Below are 24,336 nucleotides of genomic sequence, written 5' to 3'. Positions count from 1 at the left end.
CATATCTTCAGAGTGCAACAGCCTATTGGAACAGCTCCAAATTGTGACAGAAAGCAAGATTATCCTTCAACCAGAAAACTTGTTGTGGGGAAGTCTCTACAGTGATACAGCATCCCTATGGATTCCAACGTATTTTTGGGTTGCCAGCAGACAGACAGAAAGCAAATAAGACAACTGCTGGGTTTGCACCAATGAAAGACATTTTCTGCATTAACATCAGAGGCTGTACCTCACCCCTTTACTTGTGGACAGATACAGGATCGAATGTGTCTTCTCTGCACCTGGAAATAGCTGTGTATAAGTACATAAATAATCCCTTCTGCTTCTTTTGGTGGATGTGGTGGCTACTTTAGAAGAAGGATGTCATTTTGGCAATGGCTGTTACAAAGACATAAGCAAAGTTACTTTAGTTGAGGTTGCTGGTCCCCCTTGCATGCTTTTCCATTCACACATCTCAACCCTTCTTTCAGAGAAAAGGGAAAGGGAGGGAGGTTGGGTAAAGAATCCCAGCCTCCTTATCAGGTTAGGCAGAAACAGTGAGAATCCTGTCAGAGCACAGGCTCAGATTTCGCAGGGAAACTCAGCCTGCTGGCACAGAGCATCAAGATGGCCCAAGTGTTTTACTGCTCTAGAGGTATGCCTTCGAACCAGCCCCCTCCGTAGGTATTCTGCAGCTTTCCCTGATGGAAACTGGCTGCATCAGAAGCTCTTACATAGCACCTCCTTATTATTATTCCAAGCATTATTGAAAATATTCCTTCAGGAATGACTTCAGAGGAGGACTGGAGCTTGTAACACAGCTATCCATTGCTGAATGGTCACAGGCATGGAATCCTTCCAGCTATGAGAGCAGCAGTTAACTCATGCTACCCTATGTCTAGAAAAAAATAACTTACTTCAGTGCAGTAATTTCAAATCTGTACTGTTGTAAAAGAGCAGAATTTGGCGCATTATCTAATAGCAAATTCAATTCCCTTCGTGTTTCTATATGGCACTCTGACACGTGCAGTCCAGGTGAGCCAGCCAGCTTTTATAGGAGCTACTATGGTGCACACACTTGTACAGCAAAAGCACATTAAGCAGTGTAGGAAAAACAAGGTATAAAAACTCTCCTTCCTTCTTCCTTCACTCCCTCTGTAGCTCAGTGCTCATGTTGGAAGAGTGGTACAAAGGATTCTCACAGCTATGACAGAAATGAACAAATGGCTGGTACTGTGACCCACAGGGGTGTGCCATGCCTATGTCCAAGCACGTCCTGAAGTGTTAACTTAGTACAAAGAGAGGATATTTTTATTGATAAACATTATATTGTCTTAGTGTAGATGTCTGACACATTATTAAATCAAATGACAAAACATTTAAAGTAATTCATTCTAATAAAACTTTCTGATATTCCATAGACAATAGTGCTGTGAATTTTGTTTATAGTATAACACATTAAAAACACAGAAATACAAGTTTCTAATCTCATAGGTTACCAGCAAACAGAGAAAAATGCATGCTTTAATTTCTGTTGAATTTGTAACTTACACAGGCAAGTGGAACAGCTATGCATAAAATACTATTCTACAACGAGCTGTAAAACAAACATACAGAAAGACTGACCTTATAATACTTGTACAAGTATGACAAAACCATTGAAACTCATTTCAAAAGGTAACAAATATTTTGTCTGTGGCTCCACCATTTTAACATTTCTAAGCCAACTTAATAAAACCTATTTTGAATAGAAGTGTATTACCATAAACCACTGATTATTTTTTTTTCTGGCTGGCTGTCAATGAACATGATGCATTATGTGCATTTGTGCTTGGTTCCACCTACGTTTTCTTCCTTATGGATTGAAGCATTACACAGTCTTTGCACTCAGGAAATGCTGTTTGATCCTGAGTTGAACAGAAGGTGCTTGTTTTACTCACTTGTTTTGCTGTGCCTCCTGCAGCCTGACCACACCATAAAGTAGAGAACTCATCGTGCATGCAATTCAACAAGATAGGTATGGTTTCATCACAGTTAGTACAAGCCCATGTAGGGACTGCATTCAGACGTCTGTCTAAGACTTCAATCATGGTACAGAGGTAATTTTTCCATAAGAGTCTCAAGCAGCTCTTGGATCTTGAATTAGCTGGGCTATGAGATAACCTCTCCCTCAGCCAACCCATGGACTGAAGAGAAGCACCAGGCCTGTCCTCCTGCTATGGTGGCCACACTAACACCAAACCAGTGCCAAATGGCACCCAGGGACTCCAGGCAGCATGCAACTTTGGCAGACAGCAGCAAAGAAACCCAAAGAACAAAAAACCCCCAAACCAAACAAAAAAATAACCAGAAACATCTTCCTACTTTGGTTTAAGTCTCCAAACATTGAATGTAAGGATAATTTATAATTCCTTTGATCATCTTTTGCAAACGCTATCTGCGCCAGGGGCCTGGTAATGACTCCCAGCTTTACAAGGAGAGGCAATGAAATGAAACTATTCCTCAAGGGAAAAAGAAGCAAAATTTGTTCCCTCTCTCAGGCACATAGGCTCTTACTGGCAAGTTCACCCAAGCATTAATGGAAAAGATAAAATGCACACTTGTGTAGTGAGGGTAAGTACTGAGTGAGGGATGTTATTCCTTGTGTATCTCTTCCCTTCGCCCTGATAAAAGGGTGCTGTGTTTCTCACTGGGAAGAAACACCTTTCATCAGGAAGACAGGAGTTGTAAAGATAAACAGTATCCACACAAAGCCCCACATAAATGCAGCCTCAATGGGCTGATGGTTGGACTAGATGATCTCAGTGGTCTCTTCCAACCTCAATGATTCTACCTATGAACCTCTGCAAAGCTTGTCAGCATCCCCGTTAAACATTAACCAGCTTTCTGTGATGCCATAGCACTCTTATTCACACTTGCTCTCCACTTGTGCTGTATAAATACAGATTCATGCTTTGTGTCCTTTGCTTGCTGTGCATGTAGAAAAGCCCTTAAGAACCAAGTTATTCCACAAAGTCCCTGCTTTGGCTTCTGTCAAGAATTCACTGTAGTCAGCAGTAGCTCAAGCTCTGTACTTGCTCATTTGTCCTAAGCATGGTGTAATTTCATAATACAAAGTTGAAATAGAGATATGTTACACTCAGACGTTTTGACTCACCAGTAGGAATTACTGAAAGTAAAGAAATTTTTCCTGAAAATCCAGGAGGAACTCAGACTTCTCCTTGACAACATGTGGAAGTTCATTTTATGCAAATCTTGACAATGATAGGAATATTTATGAAAAACTTATGCAATACTTCATGCAGTGAGCCTTTATCTTCTAATTGTTTATTTTCTAATCTAAGACATCCACGAGTTGTTAGGAGATACCACCAAAAACGACTCCACCACTGCTCTTTCATTTCCCAGCTCTGAGCCCAACTGTAATTCACACGGAAGGCAATGATACATGATATATTCTTCTACGATTGAGATCAACTGACCTACCTGAAAGCAAAGCAGCACAGCGGAAACACAGCTGTATCACATTTGCGAGTGCTGGGCTCATCTGCCTGGAGGATTTCAAGAGGGAGATCCTTGCTTTAGCTTTAGGTGAGGACTGACATTGGATTTTTACTAGTTTTTTACTTATTTTTACTAATTATGCCAACACAGGGAAACACATTATTGAACCAGAGGCTCAACTCTTACCGAAAGATAAATCAATAAAGAAGATGCATAAATACCTCAGTGCAGAATTTCCTGACCTCAATATCTCTTCTTTTTAATTATTTTTTAAACCTATCCTTACATTCAGAATATGCAACTGGAACTTCAAATGATGAAAAATAACTGCAATTGGAAATATGTCTGAATGCACAGCTATATGCTGGTCAAGCTTCTGACCTGCTGAATTATAGATGTACACCATTAGCAGTACCTTGTTAATACAACGTGGAAACAACTCAAAACTCATCTTGTACTTATAAAAAGATACGTATGAGTATCATTTAGCATCTTAGCAGCTGCCATGGTAGGGCTTTATTCCCACAGAAATGGCAGACAGTGTCCACAGGGCTTCATTTTAACAATGGCAGACGTCCTAGATATAGTATATATATATATTGGCTACTTGAATAGACATCTATGTTTATACATTAGAAAAAAAAGGGGCCCAAATTCCACCAATAAAAATTATATGAACTTATGGCCGAATCTTTTAACAAAAACAGTATGCTGTGGTTTGGCTCCATAAAACACACCCAGGCCATATCTATGAAGGTTGCTCTGAAAGTAATGCCTCCTATTTCATTATGCTGTCCCATGATATCACAGGCGGATGTTGGTGGAATGGCAGTGCAGGCTGAACCTTCCCAATATCCCATTGCATGTTGTTGCTGTGTGACTGATGGCAGCAGAGGGGCAGTCTGACAGAGCGGTATCTGGCATGGAAGCATGGATGAAGCCAAGGTGTGTCACTGAATTCCTCCATGTGGAAAAAATGGCACCACTGACATTCATCAACACTTCCTGAATGCTGATGGTGTGCAAACAGTGGCTGTGAGCACAGTGAGGGGTGGGTGGTGTGTTTCAGCACTGCTGACAGCGACAGTGGTCACCTCCACTGGTACAGACTTTTATAGGTATGGTCTGCAGGCTGTTGTTCATTGCTGGTGAAAACGCACAGCTAATGGTGGTCACAATGTTGAAAAATAGCATTTTGTAGCTGAGAATGTGCTCTATCAAACAGTGCTACCGTGCTCTTTGTATCTGTTATAGTTTCCACAGGAATAAATAGGAAGCATTACTTTCAGAGCGACCTACATGTAACCACCTACTCAGATCAATTATGTTTATTGCATGATGAGTGTCGCTCCACAACAAAAACCGAACAGGGCTGTATCCATTTCATTCATTTTTGCAGCAGACAGAGTGAGTACACAGTATATTTACAAGCGAGTAAGTAATGAGGGCAGTGAAGATACACAATATCCTCTCTCACACACACACAACTCCCTTTGAAGAGCCTTTTAAAAGACATCCTATTAAAAGTCTTCCCCTGCCCCATTATTTGGTTATTTTGGTGGTGTGGGATATTTTAAGGGAGACCATAGGCTTTGCAGTCTGGTGGTTTGAGATCAATGTGCCACACAAAGATCTCCTTGCATTTTCTCCCATCAATTTACCAGGTCAAATACACCCTATTTCTATTAGCCCAGGGTACAAATTCTGTGTTAGGGAGGGAGGGCATGGGTCAGCTTCAAAGGCAGAGGGTTTCAACTTTTCAGAGTGGAAGCAAAGTCCTGAATCCTTGTAACAAAAGGAGCACGACAAAATCCGAAGGAAACTAGCAGGCTGTTGGCTATACAGGAGTGCCTACCTTTGAAAAAGACTTCATCCCAACCTCCTAACGTTTATACAGTATCTGTGCATCTCATCTCTATCAGAAGTCCTCCCACACACAGCGTCTTGGTCCCAGACAGATGTGCCCTCCCAAATAACTGCTCTCCTTAAACAAACCCCTGTTGTTTTGACTTTGAGCAGGACTCAAAGTCAGGATATAAAGCATGCTTTTGCAACACAGTTTCCAACTTAATTCCAACTGCCGGCTTCAGAGTAGTCAATAGCACAACTCTGTCCACATAGGAAGGTCCTGGAGGCAACCAGTCTTTGTGCCCCCAGATCTATTTTCCTGAACTGCATCAGTAATAAAAATCTCAGAGGCAACCAGCCAGTGAACTGTTTATAAAAGTTTTACAGACTTTTCAAAGTCACCTTCTTTATTTTAATCCAAGGCACGTTTGATACAGGTCCTCCTCATCAGACTTATCTGCTCATTAATCACACACAATTTCACCCTCCTCTTCAAATGGGAACGTTTTGCTGCAGCTGCTCCTGATGAGAGCCTTCACTCTGAGTAAGTGCTGCTTTTGCTGAGCACTTAACGGTGATGCCAAAGAGCTGGATTCATTAAAATGAACTTTGCATTAAGACACTTCAGCGTGTGCTTATCTTTCAATACACAGACTTCTGCACAAAGTATGAGCTTCAAGTTAAGCAGGGCTCTGGAATTTCAGCGACAAAGGGGGGTACCAGCAGGCCCCTTCTTTCATTATACAATGAGATCAGATCAACGAAACATCCAGCAGTGGGAATTACTTTGCTGGGATGCCAAGCTGCCTGCCTTATCTGCCAGACGTGCTGATGGGAAACCTCAAAGGCAAAAGCTCAATACCTGAATTAATCCATAATCAGCTACCACTGTCCTCACAGGCTCAGGCACGCACCATTATGCTTCGTTTCCCGCAACTGGCAAGAAAAAGGTGATGTGAAACTGTTGATATAAAATTCCTATGCCGATTTCTGGCACCATTTAAACTCTACCTGATGAATGAAGATTACATTGACAGGATTTCTGTCAGATTCTTTTGGTGTGGAAGTAAAAAAAAAAAAAAACCAAACTTGTTCTGCAAGGCTATCAGAAAAAGTAAAATAAAAATTACCTGAAATACACCACGATAAATTTAATTATATAAATACATTACAAAATCTGGAGCTAAAGCTAACAAGTTGTGCTTTTTAAGAGGCTTCCCTGAAATTAGATGCTTCTGCCCTAGTTTCTGTCCTGGTTTCAGCTGGGACAGAGTTGATTTTCTTCATAGTGTCTGGTATGGTGCTGATTTGGTTTTAGAAGAAAAACAATCCTGGTAACACACTGAGGTTTACTTGTTGCTGAGCAGAGCTGTACAGAGCCACAGGTATTTCAGTTTTTCAGTACTGTCCTGTCAGCAAGGAGGCTGGAGGGCAGAACGGGACAGAACCAGGACGGCTGACCTAGACTGGCCAAAGGGATATTCCACACCATATGGCATCAGAGGAGCTGGCCGGGGGCAGCCACTGCTCAGGGACTGGCTGGAATTCGGCCATCCCACTGGGAGGCAGGGGATGAGGGAGAGGCTGAGTGGCGTTTAGCTGCTTGCTGGGTTAAACCACAACCATTTCATAGAATCATTTAGGTTGGAAAAGACACAGAAGGTGATCAAATCCAACCATCATCTAACATTACCAAGTCTGCAGCTAAACCACGTACCTAAGCACCATGTGTGCACATCTCTTACACACCTCCAGGGATGGTGACTCCACCTCCAAGTAGCCTGTTCCAACGCCTCACCACCTTTTGCATGGTGTCTAATCTAAACCTCACCTGCCACAAGTTGAGTCTGTTTCCCCATGTCCTACCATCTGTCACCTGAGAAGTGAGCCCTCTACAACCTCCTTTCAGGTAGCTGCAAAGAGCAGTGAGATCTCCCCTCACTCTCCTTTTGCCCAGACAAAACAATCCCAGCTCCCTTAAACGTTCCCTCTACGTCTTGTTTTCTGGTCCCTTCACCAGGGATATTCAGCTTAGATAACTTGGCCACGATCTCAGGCTGATTTCAGGGTGGTAAACAATAGATTTTAAAACCAAATTTTATCTGCTGGTGTGCAATGAAAGAAATTGCTACTGTCTTCCCTGATTGCTTCCCTGTGAGTAAAGGAAACTTTTCCATAAGGCATGGATTTGCCCACACCTGATATGGATTCTGGAGATTCAGTCCAACAAGTCAGAGCAGGTTGTGTGGGAGTAGATGCACCTACAAAACATGCTTCAAATGTGAGGCCGTTAAGGGCTTGCTGTGAAAAGAATATTCACATAAATCTCCTTAGAGATGTCCAGCCATTAACAGGTATTCATTCATCTATTCCGAAAAGAAAATAAAGAGTTCATTCATCTTTACAAAGACACAGAACAACAGTCCTTTTCAGGACTTACTGCTGTGGATATGTATATTGACCCTGAAATAAATCATTGGAGTTCTGTTGCTACTTTCAGTAGAAGTCAATTGTCACTCAATCTTACTTTAAGGCTTGCATCATACTTGGGACACTTCTCTAATTTGAAGAAAAGTGGCTGAGGTTTTGTGTATATGTTCCTCAAAAACATGGCTTTGAACTGATGTGGTTAAATCTGTACAAAACATAACATGGGCAGACGTCCCTGGGCTTAACTCTGTTTTAGCACAACCTACATTGGTTACTAACCAAGTTCAGTGCCATGAATACAGAGCAGCTTTAAATCCAGCTAAGCGGTGTCCATTGAGACTGAGTTTTAAAGTACGTATTTAAACGGCTTTAAATTTCCAGTACTGAAACTTTGAAACAGATAGAGCTGACACTACTGCAAGCTTAATTTAAAGGTATTAGGGCTTTCCAAAAAACTTAAATAAGAAACATTTGTCAGTCAGCAGAAAGCTACCGTTCTCTCAAAAGCTATCCAACCATATTCAGTCTGCATCGTGTCTTATAAGCATTAATGTGATTATTTGGAAAAATCACATAAAAATTGCAGAATTGTAAATGTTACCCTCAGGTTGCTCCAGCAACACGGAATGCTGCCGTTCTAAAGCTAGATTGCTTGTTCTTGATTTAAGATAAAACAATAAGCCAGTCATGCATCTGAATGTTAAGGATGAGTGTTGGTTTTCACAGGCACAAACATCACAAATCCAAAGCATGCGAATTAATTTCAGTGACGGGGCTGTGGACAGGAAGCTGGAAACAAGGCAGGCAAGTGTAAACACAGAGGGAAAAAAAACAAACCAAAACACCAATTACATCAGTGAAAATCTCTTCTCATGCACACGCTTCAGATCAGTGCTCCTACAGCAGTAACAATCTACCAAAAAGTGCAGCGTGTCAAAAAAGAAAAAAAATGCTAATAATTCAGCTTTGGTAGGGACAAAAACAGTTCTTGCAGCGTGCCTTCAGACCTCCCTGTGTGTTTCTACCTTTGAACCACTGTGGAAGGAAGGCTACGTCACACTGAGCAGAGCTGCTGCTCACCAGGGATGACATTTTTACACCAGCTGAGACACCACCGGGTTGGAGCGAGCTGAGGAGAAGGCTTTCATCTCCCTTCAAAACATTCATTAAGGATTGCCTGAAACTGCCAGGAATGGAACCAGGAACATCTGACCGGTCCCAAGACCAGAGCAGCCTCAAGCTTAAAGCTGACCCTTGCTTTTGGAAGAGCAAAAAGTGAACCCGAATCACGGCTGTGCTCCGACCCACACCTAAGCCCAGTGCCCCAGGCCCACGGCACTGCTGCCAGGCACCCCATAACCTCCCTGCCCCACATGGGCAGTCAGTGCGGTGCTCTGTGCCGCTGTGGGCCTGTGGCCTTGCTCAGCATGAAGGCAAGGCCTAGCGGCAGCCTCCCCCACACAACCTGCAGCCTGGGAGGGAAACAGCCCCTCGGCTCCATCAAGAAAAGCCGAAACACACCCTACGTTTCAGTAGAACTGTCTGAGTTCTGGGTGGATGCTAAAAAAACTGCTGAAGTTTTTGCTTTGGGGACTTTTCCACAAGCTAACAGACTCGACAGGCTCTCCCTTTTGGAGACAAAAACATTCAGTTGGTCTTTTCTGTTCCAAACCAGGTCTGCACTGGTTGATCTGGTTGCAAATCGTAAGCGCGTCTCACTGGAGCTATCAGCATAGGAAGTACTTCTTGCGCCGTACATGGCACAGATCCTGGCAGTTCAGCACACCTTCTGCTTCTGCTCAGAGCAAACAACTGGCAGAATATTCCTGCTCAATGCACAAGCTTTAGAACAAATGTCAGGTTTCACGTGCAATGCAAAGCTATGATACTCTACAGTATTTAATGCACACCAGTAGGAAAGGCTCCTAAAAAAATACTCCTGCGGTTTTCGTGCCGTGGGATAGGTAACAGCTATTTCGTAGAAATAGATCCAACTGGCTCCATTGGAGCAGCAGTATAAATACTCAAAATAGAAGTAATAACAGGCCCTATAGGCCCTGACGTGGAACTTTTGTTTTGTTTTCCCCCAAATCTGTTCCTTCAGTCAGCAAGGAAAACACTCTGCTTCCAAACAACTGCATCTTGCTACAAGGAGTATAGCTGTGTATTCGTGGGGTGGATTTTATTGAAATGTGCCACATCACTGCTAACATTGTTTGATTTAAGGAAGTATTTTAGGCGTTTTAGTGGTTATTATTGATCTCATTAACAAAGAAGGAAAGAAACGACCACAAAATAAAAGCAACAAGAAGGTACAACGGGCTTCCTAACGTGGGCACAGTTATGAGAAGACTGCTCCAACAACTGGTAGCAAGACAACTATTCCAGAATGAGTAACGATAACACAGGCATGCCAACGGCTCTGTTCTCTGTCCCTGGGCCCACCCATCTTCTTGCCAGGGATCCACAAGTATGCTTTATTTGCTGAGGCCAGCAGGTCATGGCTTTTTCCGATGGACTTCTCCAATGGGCACAGTGCAATGGCTGCCAAAGGATCCGCGCATTTAGCGTAACCAAGAAAGAAAAGGAGGTGCGGAGCTGAATGGAAGCCACAGGGTGTAAGTGTTTTGATCGACATCGTTCTGTCCAAAGAAAAGCAAGCAAAAGCAAACGTCCAAAAGTGAAAATAAACTGATAAATGGATTTATCTTTGTGCATAGGACTTTGTTTTTTTAAGTTTAGCTTTAAGGTCTTTTTTTCTTGCTAAGGTTTAGGAGGGTTCTACGGTTTTGTTTTGTGTTTTTTAAAACCTAGGGTTCGCTATGCCTTTATTACCAATATTTGCCATTGCTTGTACCATAGACAAAAACATTCATCTGGTTGGTATTATATTAACACACTTGTAGTAGAACATATACAAGAACGGGGAAAAAATCAGAAGTGATCAGTGCTTAAAGTAAATACAACAGCCAGCGCTGGCAAGAATCCACAGTATCAATACAAACAAATGGAGCTGTGACAGCGTTCCTGATGGGGTCGAATCTGCCTGTGTATTAATACAGAATTATACAAAATCTAGCAAGGATACTGGAACAATGAAAAGCTAAATTTTCACAATAACTTAAGATCTGTGAGCGAGTCTGCGTTGTAGATATTACACATGTTAAAAGTGCCATCTCTCTCTCCATCTTCTTCCCTCCCGGAGGAGGTGTGATGAATCCACACGATCTGCCATCAGAGAAGTTCAACTGTTTAAGAAAAAGACAAACATCTGGCCAGGTCCAGTGTATTCTTTAAAGAGTGGCAAACAATGACTTCAGTAACTATGTCTGTGCAAAATATGCCTCTTTCCTTTTAAAGAAACCAGTGTCTGTAACTCATTTAGAAAAGTTTTGACATGTACTGATGTCCTCAGAACAAATAAGACGTGAACTATAGAATCCCCCCAAAACTACAAGAAATCTGATGAAGCAAATAAAGTTCTGACCTTCCGTTTCCAGGTGTAGATGACAGAAAAACAGGACATCTCCTCGGCAGCCCTCCTGGGCTGGCAATCAAACTATTGCTTGGAAATACCACAAACACCCTATTAATAAAACGCCGACGTTAATAGTAAGACGGGAGCAGTGTTTATCCTTTAAATCCATGTTTACCTTCCATTCCTCATCACACCTGTACAGGATTCATTATTAACGGTGCAGTCACTGTCTGTTGCCTTGACAGTCTTCTTTTAATAAGCAGTAAATCCACTCATACGCTGAGTGCCTTGAATTAAATTCCCATATTACACTGCCCTGTGACTTTTGGATCATTACAGGAGACCCCGAGCTCAGAGGGAGAAGCTGCAACACAGGATGTTGATCTCAGGCAATAAAAAAAACCACAACCAAAACAAACAACAACAACAACAACAAGAACAAAAAAAGAACACAACCAAAAAAATCCCAGAATTCTCCTCGAAAATCAGCCCCTGTACGATGTACCCTCTTCTGCATTGTAGCAATAGTCTTAAGTCATAAATTAGATTAGTCTTCCACCAAATAACTTAAAAAAGGAATTGTAGCAGACCAGTTTTGCCTGGCTCGATGCCAGTTAGCAGCCAGTTCATCTAGAGACCAGTCACTGTCCAAAAACTGAGCTAAGAAATCACATGAATGTTGAAAAAAAAAAACAAACAAAAAAAATCATTTTCACATCGATGCAGGATTCTTCCAGGTTGTGGGGGTCGGGGAGAGGGTAAACCGAGATGGGGCCACAGGTCCTATGGACAGGATATACTTCACGACTTGGAGGTGCACCGCATTCAGGAGATGCCAGCCGTGGTTTGTATTGCACAGGTAAGAAGGACGTTCCTCCTGACAGTCTGCAACGTGCGTTAGTGATCTCTGCACATGGGCAAGTTCACAAAAGTGAAGACATTGAATTCTGTCATGATGGAGAAACACAGGAAGATGCCATACAGGGAAAGGCACACGCACCCTAGCTTCTTATCCAGTTTCCATTTGTTCATGTGCACGCCGAAAACCTACAATAAACATAGAGTAAGCCACCACAGCAGGATCAGTTTGAAGTGGTCAATCCTACGTCAATTACAGGAGCATGAAAATGACTGTGCCCATGCCAAATACCATCAACTGGAAGCAATTGTAACATAGGTACTGCAACAAGTGAGCTAAAGTAAATCTGAGCATCTCCCTCACGGAGCTTGGAGCCATACTGACTTGCATCCCCTTGACTGCTGGCCCAACGGCCTTAAGTTTCTGCAGTGAATTTCACTTTGGTAATTCAATCAGAAGTGCTTTAAAAGGCTATGTTCCCTTCTATTCATTTATAACACTTCCACTGCCTCTCTGCCTCTCAATCTTGAGCTGAACTGGCTAAGGCTGTGCCTGAATTTGCTTAGTTTGCTTCAACACAAACCTCTTGCAGTTAAAGTCTCTTGTGCAGGAAAACTGTGCTGGTGTGCTGCATGGAGTACTGCCTGCCATAGCAGCTGGCCTCAGGAGTTGGAAGATGACATGAGGATATATTAATCCTATTCTCTTTGTTTTTCTTAGTCTACTTTCATGATGGACTTGGACAGGTGAGGGAACAGGAGCCACTGCTTTCAATAGAAACATCTGCACATCCCAGCACAATTTGTTTTGTACTGAGAAGTTTACAATAGAAGTGACCGTTTCTATCCCTTAACAACAGCCTTTGCAATCACTACTGCAGCTAGAGGTGAGAAAAGAACAAGTGAAGGAAATATCTATAAAATGACTCTTTGGGAAATAAAGGACAAAAGACTATATACGTACTGTGACAAAAACAGATGCCAGCAGGAGACCAACAGAATAGATGAGTCCTCTGCTGTTTAACCGAATCTGGAAAAGAAAGGAGTTTACAAAACCATGTCCCAATTTCAAGCAACGGCAATTCTCTCTGCCAATCATTCTGTAAATCTCAGCTGCTGAATTGCTGGACACTGGCGTGCAAGCTGTCAAAGCCAAGTCAGACCACTGCATCGTGGGTATTGCTAATGTAGTGATAAGCAGCACTGCAATTTTGTGACTGACACCATGCACGACTGCTGAGGCCCTCCTCTACTTTGTCTCACAGTCAGGGAAAAACTGCTCACCCAGTGAGATGAATATTACTCCAAAATGCTAAGCAATTATCTAGCTTTGTTCCCCAAGTGCATCTGAGGGGAGAGTCCGACTTCCAGAGTGGAGGATGGGGTTATCAGTCCTGGCATCTCGTAACCTGAGCCTGCAATGAACTCTGCCCACACTCTGTGAAAATCCGTGCTGGAGACAGGCAAGCATGCTGCAAAAAAACAATGTGGGGTTGTACCATTTATGGTGGGGATGGGCTGATGGATGGACTTAGACAATTTGGACGATTGGACAATTCTATGTTCAATACCTGTGTAAATGGCTACAGCCACAACGGCCATTGGCTCTGACAGGTACTGCTGTGTTTCATCAAGACATAAGCTGTAAGTGTATGTGTGTATGCAGAGGACCTAATTATGTAGTCGTTACATGCAACATCCATACAGCATTCTCACCAGACTGACCGTGCAAGGAAATGAAAGATTTGAATTACTTCAGAATGTGAAGGCCAATTTTGGCACTAACTGCTTAACTGAGGGTGAAAATGTCACAGTCCCACTGGTAATGTGAACTCCAGCATCAGAAGGAAGCCTATTTCTGCAGCTATAGAAGTCTCCAAGGCCACTTCCACTTGCAGCTTCTATTACTGGTCTCAAGCAGACACTGAAGTTTTCATGAAATAAGAACTGCTCTTGGGATGAGACATACACATCAGTTCTCATCAGGAGATGCTTTTCTTCAACGGTGCTCTCCCTGAGGAGCAGGGCAACCTAATGTGGGGGCTCTGTGCATACACCACTGTTGCATGTACAGTAGGTCCTCTTCTTCCATAGAGGACAGCCAACCTGTATTTCCATCTTAGCTACTCTAAAATGCAAATCAAACACAAAACAAACCTGCAAAGACCTCAAGTGCACTAACTTTGTATAACAAAAAACCGAAGGCAGATCACCCCTACCCCAGACGAGCAGCAACTGTGCAGGAAAGACAGATGCTGGTTTACAATAAAGTCCCATCTGGATTTTTGTCAGGAATTTAGCACGAGCAGGGCCAATGTCTGTAAGAACTGTCAGCATGAAACATACCAATCGGAAAGGAATCTACAGAAAAAGGAAGCAAGTGGAGCAGACTGAATTATTTTAGCATGGAAAATGTCTGAATTCAACCTGAAGAGCAGACACTGCTTCTCAGTTACAGCACCAGCCTCCATGAACAGACACGTAGAAGGCCTCTGATTATAGTTTGCTGAGGATGGTGCTTCCAAAAACATTTGGGGCTGCTTTCTTTGGAATATCTGCGAGGCCCCTCCTTGGAGGTCACTCGTGGGAATAGCTGTTGCTGTTCAGTTATCCAAAATGAAGAAATGTATGTTGATTATTTAAGACACGCTGACGAATGTAACAGTAACATGCGCCGTGCTGCTTAGCCCAGGAGGGCAAAGCAAATGGGGTAACCTCAGCAGCAGTGTGAGCACCAGCTGCCCACTGCCATGCAATTGCACTGAAAAACTCAAGTTTCACTCCAGGTGAACATTTCTCAGCTCTGGTTTTAGTTATCTAGCAATATTCCTGGCCTGGGATCAAGCGCAGCTCCCACTGTCAACTCAAACTATTAGCTACTAATTAACCTAGATGACAAGGACTTTCCTTTATGAGGCTTGGTTGGTCCTGCAAAAATAAAGGATTTCCTGGGAAGAAAGAAAGGGTGTTTTGTAATGCACTTCTTACTTTACTTTACTTTTGTAAAGCTTACTTCTTACAGCAAAAATCAGGCTGTTCCTTAGGGTCGTTGTCTTTTTTCAGATTACCTCTGGACAGCAGGATTAAAGTCCTTGCATGCACATAGTAAAGGGTGGTTTCCTTGGGGGAAAAAATGCTAGCTGAGGAATGCACTTTGTCCGGAAGCTCATTTGGCTGAACTAGATACATATCACAGCTGTACTTTGTGGAAGAAAAAACGAAACTCTTTGAGTGCAAACCCGTGCCAGTGAGCTCAAAGCGTGATAAAAGCTGTGCAGAATAAGAGAGGTGGCTCAGGGGATGATGAGTACATGGCACCCTCCCTGCCATGCCATGGAACAGGCAGAAAGGGCACAGAGGAGGACAAAGAACAGGCAATAAAGCAATGAGAAGGCAATGAAAACCAACAGGGAGATAGCTAGAGCAAACTGATGTTGATATAAGCCTGTCCTCGCAGCACAGCTGCCCTGGGAGGGCCGTGAGCTGATGTCCATGGATGGCTGCAGGGTGCAATTCCAAATGCACTGGACTTGGGAACACACACTGTGCAGTGTTACTTCATCTGCATGCAAATGTCTAATTAGTACAGCTTGCTGACTGTGTGCACAGCACCTATGTATGATGTGCACAGGGGCATGGCACAGTTCAGGTGCTGTGCCTAGGGCCTCTGGCTTATTTAGGACAGCCCTGGAGCAAGCTGATTCACAGCAGTACCAAACCTCCCTCATAGCAGATACAGCTCCTGTTGAAGCCTGTTGCCCAGACGCTTATCCCTGAAAAGGTTTCTTGGAGCAATTCAGTGCTTTGAGATCCTTGTAGATTCCACAGAGAAGAAAACCAAAGCTATCAAGGTCTGTTCAGGTCAAAGAAGCAATAGTGCACTGGCCTCGGAGGGATATTTTTTGCTAAATATGCTCACTCCAATGTAGAAAAATCTCCTGGGAGCCAGCTGAAACCCACTGCCAAGCCTATTGGGGGGCTGCAGCCAGAGGGCTTGGAGATGTTCTCCAGTAAGTCTTGCACTGGTGCTTCAGCAGGATAGAAGCACGCATTCCCTTCTATCAACTCTCCTACTGGGCACTGAACTATTTAATTCTTGCAGTAAGAGTAACCAGAGGACCTCCGCCAAAGCTCTTGGCTAGCCTATGCCTAGATCTGGAAGCAGAAAAATAATGGAAACCTTCAAATATTAATAAAAATAATGTTTGTTTCCAACAAACCCTGCTGTTACTCATCTAATGCCAACAAAGAGAGCACAGGCTTTCAAACTTGCCTGGTTTGGATTTGCTCCGAGTCTGCTGGGCTCTGGAAAGCACTGCACCAAATGGCGCACAGCAGGGGTTGCTCATTGGAGCAAGGAGGCAGGTGTGACAGCTTCCTACTGTTTTCTCCTGCCTGATAACATACTAGAGGTTTTCCTGCAATTCCCTTCTATTTAGGCCTGTACTGCAGCCACCTGCCCACAGCAAAGGCTGCAATCACAGAAGTCACACGAGTAAGCATGCTGCTTTAACTCCCTCTCCAACCCTGGCGGCCTCTCACCATTTTCTAGCCCAATGCCACTTTACTGCAAAAAGAAATACAAACCATGGGTGGTTGATGAGTGGTTCTGAGATACTGTTACATCCAAATTAGGCTGAACGGCCACTATGCACTAATTTTTTCCATTCTACAGTTGCCTACAGAGCCCTTAATTTTTCTGTGGATGATTCTGGACTACCTGCTCCTTTTCACAAACCTCCCATGAACTACAGCTCTGGAGTTGCTGTTTTGACTGATGAACTGCTGCTACTTCACTGTTGATCAATTCAGCCTTTTAACTGTGAGCGCAGGAGCACGAAAGACTCTGAAATCTGGTACAAAAGCTTAAGACAAATGCGTCCTTGATCTGTCACACCCGGGCACAAATCAGCCAAGCACCCTTCCCAAAGACACGCCGTATTGCCTCGAGGCAGTGAAATACCTTTCCTCCGGGGACACGACCACGTATTAGCCTGAGGAAAACAGCACTAGAAAAGCTTCAAAATTCACAGTAAGGAAGGAGATTTAATTCCAGGTTTAGCAGAAAACAGGGCATCAGCTGGAATCTTCTTCATTATGGAAGTAAAGGCTCAAATCTCTGCTTAAACATAGGAAGCGCTTCTACCGCAAGGAGAACTGTCTGCAAACAAAGTGCTTGCTTATACTGCAAGAAGGAAAAGTCAGCATTCCCAAAGTGTCCTTTGAGGCTTGGCTTGTATCTAGCAGCTGACGCGAGCCAGAAGAACTCTGTTTTGACTGATTACACATGAAAGAGTTGCAGAAGTTCAAATCCTACTTTGTCTGCATTTAAACTGAGGCTATCACCCTGCATCTTGTGTAGCAAATACGAAGATGCTGTCACCAACTCCTGCTATTCCCAGACAGCTCTTGCAGGCAACAAGAAACTGGGGGTAAAGCTAAATGGCACAGGAAAAACAATGGAAATAAAATCGATGTAATTCCATTCTTCAGTTTTCCTTCGGTTCCTGGCAATTGCTGAAAGGAAAACAAGGAGCTGGTGCCAAAACCCAAACTGGTTTTGCTCCAGGGTTCAAGTATGAGAAAAATTACCTCATTCGGGAATATTAAAAGGACTCCACTATGTTTCCAGTACCTCAGTTGCAAAAGTCACAGGTCCCAAGTCTGCTTGAGTACCCCTTTCCTGCAGTGCCTTTGCCAGACAGTGGAAATTCAGAGTAAGATCCTGCGTTGCCCAGGTCTTGCCATGAGACAAAACTGGAACTCCACACATTGGAAATTCAGACACATACTGCATTCCTGCGTGTTTCAATGGCATTTCCTTCCCAGGGCTCTTTTGAGACACCTGAGAAAGCATTCCTGCTTAGCTCTATCACACCATTCACTTTGCAGAAGGTATATACCCTGGAGCATGCACTGTGGAGCGCTGTGTGTAGACACTCAAGGTATTAAGCAAGAAATGCAGAGGTTATGCTTGGAGGAAATTGCTCCACTGTTAGGAGCTTTAGAAGGGATCAGATACTTTTGCTCTGATACAGCACCATCATCCCAGTCTCCCTGTCTGAGGAGCAAAGGGATTCAATAGACACAAACTATTCCAGAACCCCTGGAGATACTAGACAGGAGACTCAGTGTTCACCTGCTGCCATGCCTGTCTTCAGGCTTTTGGGATCTGCTAATAAATTAATCCATTAATACTTGCTGACATACTGCTGCCGGAGTAATTGCAGCATATCACATTGCAGATGCAACTGTGAAAGCTAGAAAGCTTGCTTGCTCAAGTTATTTCCCACTTACCACTGGATTTTCTCATGCCTAAGATCACACCAGGGTCCCTCCACCTCCTTCTATGGGCAGACCTGAGTACTCTTACAAATGCAGACATGAGCAGTGAGCCCGGATGCTTACCCTTAAGCTAAAATTCCTGATCCCTAAAATACTCCTGGCTCACGTCTGTTTTAATAGCTCCACATCTAAAAAAAAAAGTATTCCAGAAGGAAGCAAGTGGATACAAGACACAGAGCAAATGTCCTCCCACCCTGGGTTTGACAGGCCACTGGGGAAGGATTCTTACAGCGTTACAGCCTGAGTAACATGTCCGGGACTCGGAGCTGAGATGAGAAAACAAACTTTTTCAAAGGCCTGCTTGGGTCCAGAGGGATGCTGCTTTTTTTCCAGAGGCCCTTCTGGCATGCTGGCCCAGCCACAGCTGATATGATGAGGCCAGAGCTGCAGCAGGAGGGTGGCCAAGTGACCTCTGAGCAGCAGAGACAGAAGCTCCATAGGGAAGCACAACCCGCCACAAGCTTGTGGGCTGTGCCTCGACCAAAGCTCACTGCCTCCAACCAAAACTCACCATCTGTGAAAATGAGCTCTGAAACATCCGTGCCTTTTCTGGGAGTTTAAGGAAGGCTCAGACCCAAAGTCTTTGTTCAAAAGGTGCCAGAGCAGAATGCTCTCCATGTTAAGAACCCCACAAACCTCCCGAGGCGCTGCGTGGTTGGCCACAGCATGAAGCCACTTCACTGCACGTGGCCGAGGAGGGTCAGGAGGTGCACACTCACAACACACCATGCCGTGTCGTGCACGTGCACACTGCAGCACGGGATGGAGAAAGGGAACAGACCCTGTCCTCCCTTTCAGCACAGTAACATGTAGCAGAGTTCTGCCTTTACATCAGCAGAACAGGGAACACAATTTGGCCACAGGGAATTCTAACTCAGGCAGCCCGAAACAAGAGATACCTTGGCAATGGGATTTTACACTGTGATGTTCAAGAAGGCCCCGAGTGCTCAGCCTTTGACAACAGGAGGGCTGTTGGGTGCGTAGAGGAAGCTCTTCTGTTTTAGAGCTTAACTTTGAAATCAGGCAGTCTACTCTTCTTCTGGCTTCCACAAAACATATCACTGCCAGGAGAATCACAGCGACTATTACCACGTACGTGTGCACATATGTGGTGGTGATATGAAGTCTGCTCATCCAAGGGCTTGGAGAGAAATACAGAAATCGTAAGTGAAAACTAAGAGAACCCTTTTTGCTAATTGTGGGACTGTTTCCAAGGCTGTTTTTTCTACCCACGTGATTGCAGTGTACAATGAACATTTTGGGTGTGCAAAACAGTAGCAACATTGTTGTGCCCCCATGAAAGCTGGCCGCCTCTGCTCAATGACTTGTTTTCATTCTTGTCAAGGAAACCAACGTTAACGAATGTAGATGAGCTGCAGATAAGTCACTCCTTAGAGAAAAGGGATTTATTCCTACAGCACTGCTTCCTTTTGCCAGTCCTATATTCAAGGAGGGGAAGGGGGATGAACCAATGAACTGGATGCTGCCTGACTGATACCTGGGAAGGTGATGAAGCAAATAGTCCTGGGAATGATTTCTAAGCATACAAATGACAAGAAGGTGATTGGGAGATGAAGGGGAAATTGTATTTACCCAACCTGATACCCTTCTATGACCAGATGGCTGAGGTGGACTTGCATGAAGGGAGACCAATGTATGTTAATTGCACTGACTTCAGCAAGGCATTTGACACTGCCTCTCAAACATGCTCACAGACGGAAGAAGAGCAGATTAAATACATGGGTGGTGGAGTGGGCTGTTGGCAGATGAACTGCTGTGTTCAAAGGTTGCGTTCAGCTGCACAGCATCCAGCTGGTGGCCAGTGGTGTATCCCAGGGGTCAATACTGCTTCACACCTTCAGTAATGGCATGGATGATGGGCCAGAGGGCACCCTCAGCAAGTTTGCAGCCAATACAAAACTGGCTGGAGTGGCTAATGCACCAGAAGGCTGCGTTGCCATTCAGATGGACCCTAAAGGTGGGAAAATGCACTTCATCAGCATCAACAAAGGGAAATGAGAAGTCCTGCACCTGGGAAGGAAATCCTCACGCAGCAGAATGCATTGAGGCTGACCAGCTATAAAGCAACTTGGCTGAGAAAGACCTCCTGGTCCTAATGGACACCAAGTACAAGCCCGCAATGCACCCTTGTGGCAAGCAGCACCAACAGCAGCCCGGGCTGCGGTAGGAGAAGCGTTGCCAGAAGGTGGAGGGAGGGGATCCTTCCTGTCTTCCTGTCTAGTGAGACACATTTGCCGTGCTAGGTCTGGTTCTTGGCTTCCCAGTGTAAGGGAGATAGCTACTCACTGGAGAAAGGGGCTGTATGGATGACTTAAGGCACTGCAGCAGCTAGGAGACCAAGAGAATTGGGATTGTTCAGCCCAGAAAAGAGAAGGCTCGAGGGCATCTTCTCAGTGTGTGTAAATACCTGATGGAAGGGCATAAAGAAGGTGCAGCCAGACTCCTCTGAGTTGTGCCCATTGAAAGAACAAGAGGCAATGCACAGCATGTGAAATACAAGAAATCCCAACTTTGCAGTCCTAACTTTGCAATCACTTAGTTATTGATAGGGCAAGGGGGAATGGCTTCAAAGTGAGACCAGGGAGGTTTAGGTTGGATATTAGGAGGAAGTCTTCCACCCAGAGGGTGGTGAAGCACTGAACAGGTTGCGCAAGGAGGCTGTGGATGCCCCATCCTTGGAGGCATTCAAGGCCAGGCTGGATGTGGCTCTGGGCAGCCTGGGCTGGTGGTTGGCGACCCTGCACATAGCAGGGGGGTTGAAACCAGATGATCATTGCGGTCCTTTTCAACCCAGGCCATTCTGTGATTTTATGACTGCGAAGAAGAATCTCTCCTGTGCTGCTGAGTGTGGTCCAGCTAAAAGCAAATGCAACATCCCTCTGGGATTCCATGGTATCTCTTGTTCTGTCTCAGAAGGGAGCTTCCAGCAACTCTGTGCATGGTGTGCATCTGTCCTCCTTTGGGAATTACCTAGAGGTTCCATTGGTATTGGCTAGGTTTTCTCAAACTGTAAAGCTGTGCAGTGTTTCCGGATGGTAGTCACGCCCTGAAATACCCCAGTTATTTAACAGCTTCCTTCGTGTTTCAGCCTGTTAACAGTTTAAAAACAGTCCCATTTTTCTTACTAAAAGCCCTACAAGTTTACTCTATCCTTTACATTCCGCCCATGCGTTTACGCTGTTTGTCTTATTAAGCCAGGATCATCCCCCTTGTTTGGAATACACACAAGGGCACAAAAATGCTGCATACTCGATTGAGTTAGCTTCTTTCAGCACAAGTTGCTGCCTTTAAGGAGGAAGTGGAAGTACTTGTCCTCCAAAGGACGGGGAATGTATGTTGACAGTAATTGCTGCTATCTCCAGCAGAAAACAGAGCAGAACTATTTGTTTCTTCCAAGCCCACCCACATAATTTGGGACTGTTTCGATAGTTCTAGTTAGCCTCTATAAAAGCTTGTGTTTAAGAAAAGAGATATGCACAAATAAATATAACTAATGCAAACAAATGCGAGACTTACGTATGATCCATAATTCACCGCTAGGGTCTGCAAAGCCCACGGGAGGCCTAGGCCAATTAAAATATCAAAAACATTGCTTCCAATGGAGTTGGACACGGCCATATCCCCCATACCTGCAGGAACGGAAACCATGTACACTCAGGCACGTCTCAGAAAAACACACATGGCATATTCTGCATAAACCCACAACACTGCATTTAAGTGTGGAAAACCAACAAACAAGCCAACAAAAACCAAACAGTGAACTTCGGGGAGGCTTCAAGTTGCCAACAGTGCCATAGCTCGCTACACACCATCATTAAGAACCTCTCAGCTGCTTTGCAGTAGCAGCAAAATTCTTCTCCTTTGTGCTTGCCGTCAACTTCAGCCTCAGGAAAAGGGCTCTGAATGTTTTCACGTTGAGGACACACTTCCTAAAGAGGACAGTGATGCACAGAAGCAATTCAACAGCAGCCTGAGCCTGACACCTCGGTGATGAACCTACCTTGCCTTGCTACAATAAGGCTTGCCATGCAGTCTGGCACGCTGGTTCCTGCTGCCAAGAAAGTGATGCCCATTATCACATCTGGAATTCCCAGTGTGTAGCCAATGATTGTCACCTAAGGAGCGGAATAAAACTGTCAGGTGGTTTGTAAAGAATAAAATCAGAGAGCAGCTTGGTCCAGTTCTGCAAGACGCTGTGAGACGGCGTTTATTGCTCAGTGCAAACTGACACTTTTGTTAAAGAGAAGCAGTGATGGGCTTTTTTTCCTTTTTTTTTTGTATATTCATCACCTGGCAGAGAAAAGCAGTGACCTCCCATGTAGTCTCTTTGATTAGCAGCTTTCATCCACCATTTTCCTGACGCTCACCTGGAGGAGAGGCTATATGGTGGCTCACTGCCCTCTCTTAACAGACTTGGCCAAAGCTCACAGATGTTATTACATACAAATAAACATCCCCCAAGGTTCACCACGTTAATGTTACATAAATGTTATATGCAGGAACTTATATATCTGTGTCACTGCAAACAGTTCCTTTTGGCAGAGAGGAAATGCCTTTAAGTTCCTTTGCTGCAGAGCCTACAGTCGATTACTGCTCTCTGATCCGATCCACACATTAAAAATGTGGACGCCTTTGTTTAATGATGCCAAACTTCCTATCAGCCATGTTAAACGCATAGAGCAAAGAAAAACGTAATCAGGGATAATGACTGCTCTTCTGAACTTTCAGCAGCATATCCCATGATACGTGAACCACACATTAGAAGCAGTGACTCGGTGGGTTCCAGTATTCCACCTACAGCAAACTGGCACAGCTATTTTTCTCTTGAGAAACACCCAATCCTCACATACGAAAAGCAAAAGAAAGCAAACACATTTCTATTTCCTGCTCAGGGAAGCAAGGGTTATTGAAAACAAAACAAAACAATAATAGAAACCTCCTGCCACTTGTTTGATTAGTTGTACCACAGGAATGAACTGTGAAGGAAGAGGACATTTTTTGTTGTCTCCCCATTCCCAGAGGAAAGCTGTGGCCAGAGCTTTAGAGAGGTCTCTCCATGCTGCTTTGGTCCCATGCAGACACAGACCATGATTTGTGCACCAGTGCAGCAGCCCAAGCCAGGCCTCCCTTTCTTCCCTGATGCCAGTGCCCCATGTTTCTGCTTAAGAGTAGACTACAGAGTACAGCCCCATTTCTCAAAGCTGACAAAAATCACTCCTGCTGCCTTTCTCAGGCTGTTTTCTGCTTTAGTTGGTACATACCATCCACACCATCATGTAGGAGAAAGCTGCAATCCAGAGGGTAGAAGAAGCAAAGGTAACCATGAACCATTTCTCCAAGTGGGGCTTGTTACAGTTGGGCACTGTGAAATAGAGCACAAAGCTCAATGGCCATGTGAAGAGCCACTTCAAGATTTCCATTTTGCCAGCTGTAAAACAGAAAACAGGAAACAATCATGATTCTAGTTAATAAGTAGGTCGCTCTGAAAGTAATGCCTCCTATTTACTTCCATGGAAATGACAACAGACACAAAGAGGACAATAACATTGCTTGATAGAGTAAATTCTCAGCTACAAAACACTGTTTTTCAACAGTCAGCACCCATTTGCAACGCATTTTTGCCAGGGATGAACAAGAGCCTGCATTCTGTGCTCAGCAAGATCTGCACAAGTGGAGGTGACCCACTGTTGCTGTTGTCACTGCTGAAACGCACCACCCACTGCCTCTCTGTGCTACATCCACTGGTTGGTGTCATAACCATTCAGCAAGCATCAATGACTGTCATAGCTGTGCTTTTTTTCCTATCCCATGGGTGGTCAAACACTGGAACAACGACCCAGAAAGACTGCGGGATTCCCATCCTTGGAGCTAAA

General features: G+C 44.2%; 1 protein-coding gene across 2 annotated transcripts in view; it reads right to left on the bottom strand.

The window, feature by feature from the left end:
• Positions 1 to 1,272: 1,272 nt before the first annotated feature.
• Positions 1,273 to 24,336, bottom strand: part of SLC24A3 (solute carrier family 24 member 3) — a 140,006-nt gene continuing 116,942 nt past the window's right edge. For both annotated transcript variants that reach the window (XM_015283392.4, XM_015283393.4), the window contains exons 13-17: positions 23,725 to 23,891; positions 22,464 to 22,578; positions 21,980 to 22,092; positions 13,062 to 13,127; positions 1,273 to 12,286 (exon numbers count right to left, since the gene is read on the bottom strand). In XM_015283392.4, coding sequence (XP_015138878.2) covers positions 12,137 to 12,286; positions 13,062 to 13,127; positions 21,980 to 22,092; positions 22,464 to 22,578; positions 23,725 to 23,891 — 611 coding nt within the window. In that variant the 3' untranslated portion in view covers positions 1,273 to 12,136. The remainder of the gene's footprint in view (positions 12,287 to 13,061; positions 13,128 to 21,979; positions 22,093 to 22,463; positions 22,579 to 23,724; positions 23,892 to 24,336) is intronic.

This window comes from Gallus gallus, chromosome 3, assembly GCF_016699485.2.
Source record: "Gallus gallus isolate bGalGal1 chromosome 3, bGalGal1.mat.broiler.GRCg7b, whole genome shotgun sequence".
Lineage (NCBI taxonomy): Eukaryota > Metazoa > Chordata > Aves > Galliformes > Phasianidae > Gallus > Gallus gallus.
The sequence above is the reverse complement of the archived record's forward strand: the minus strand, read 5'-3'. Positions and strand labels throughout refer to the sequence as shown.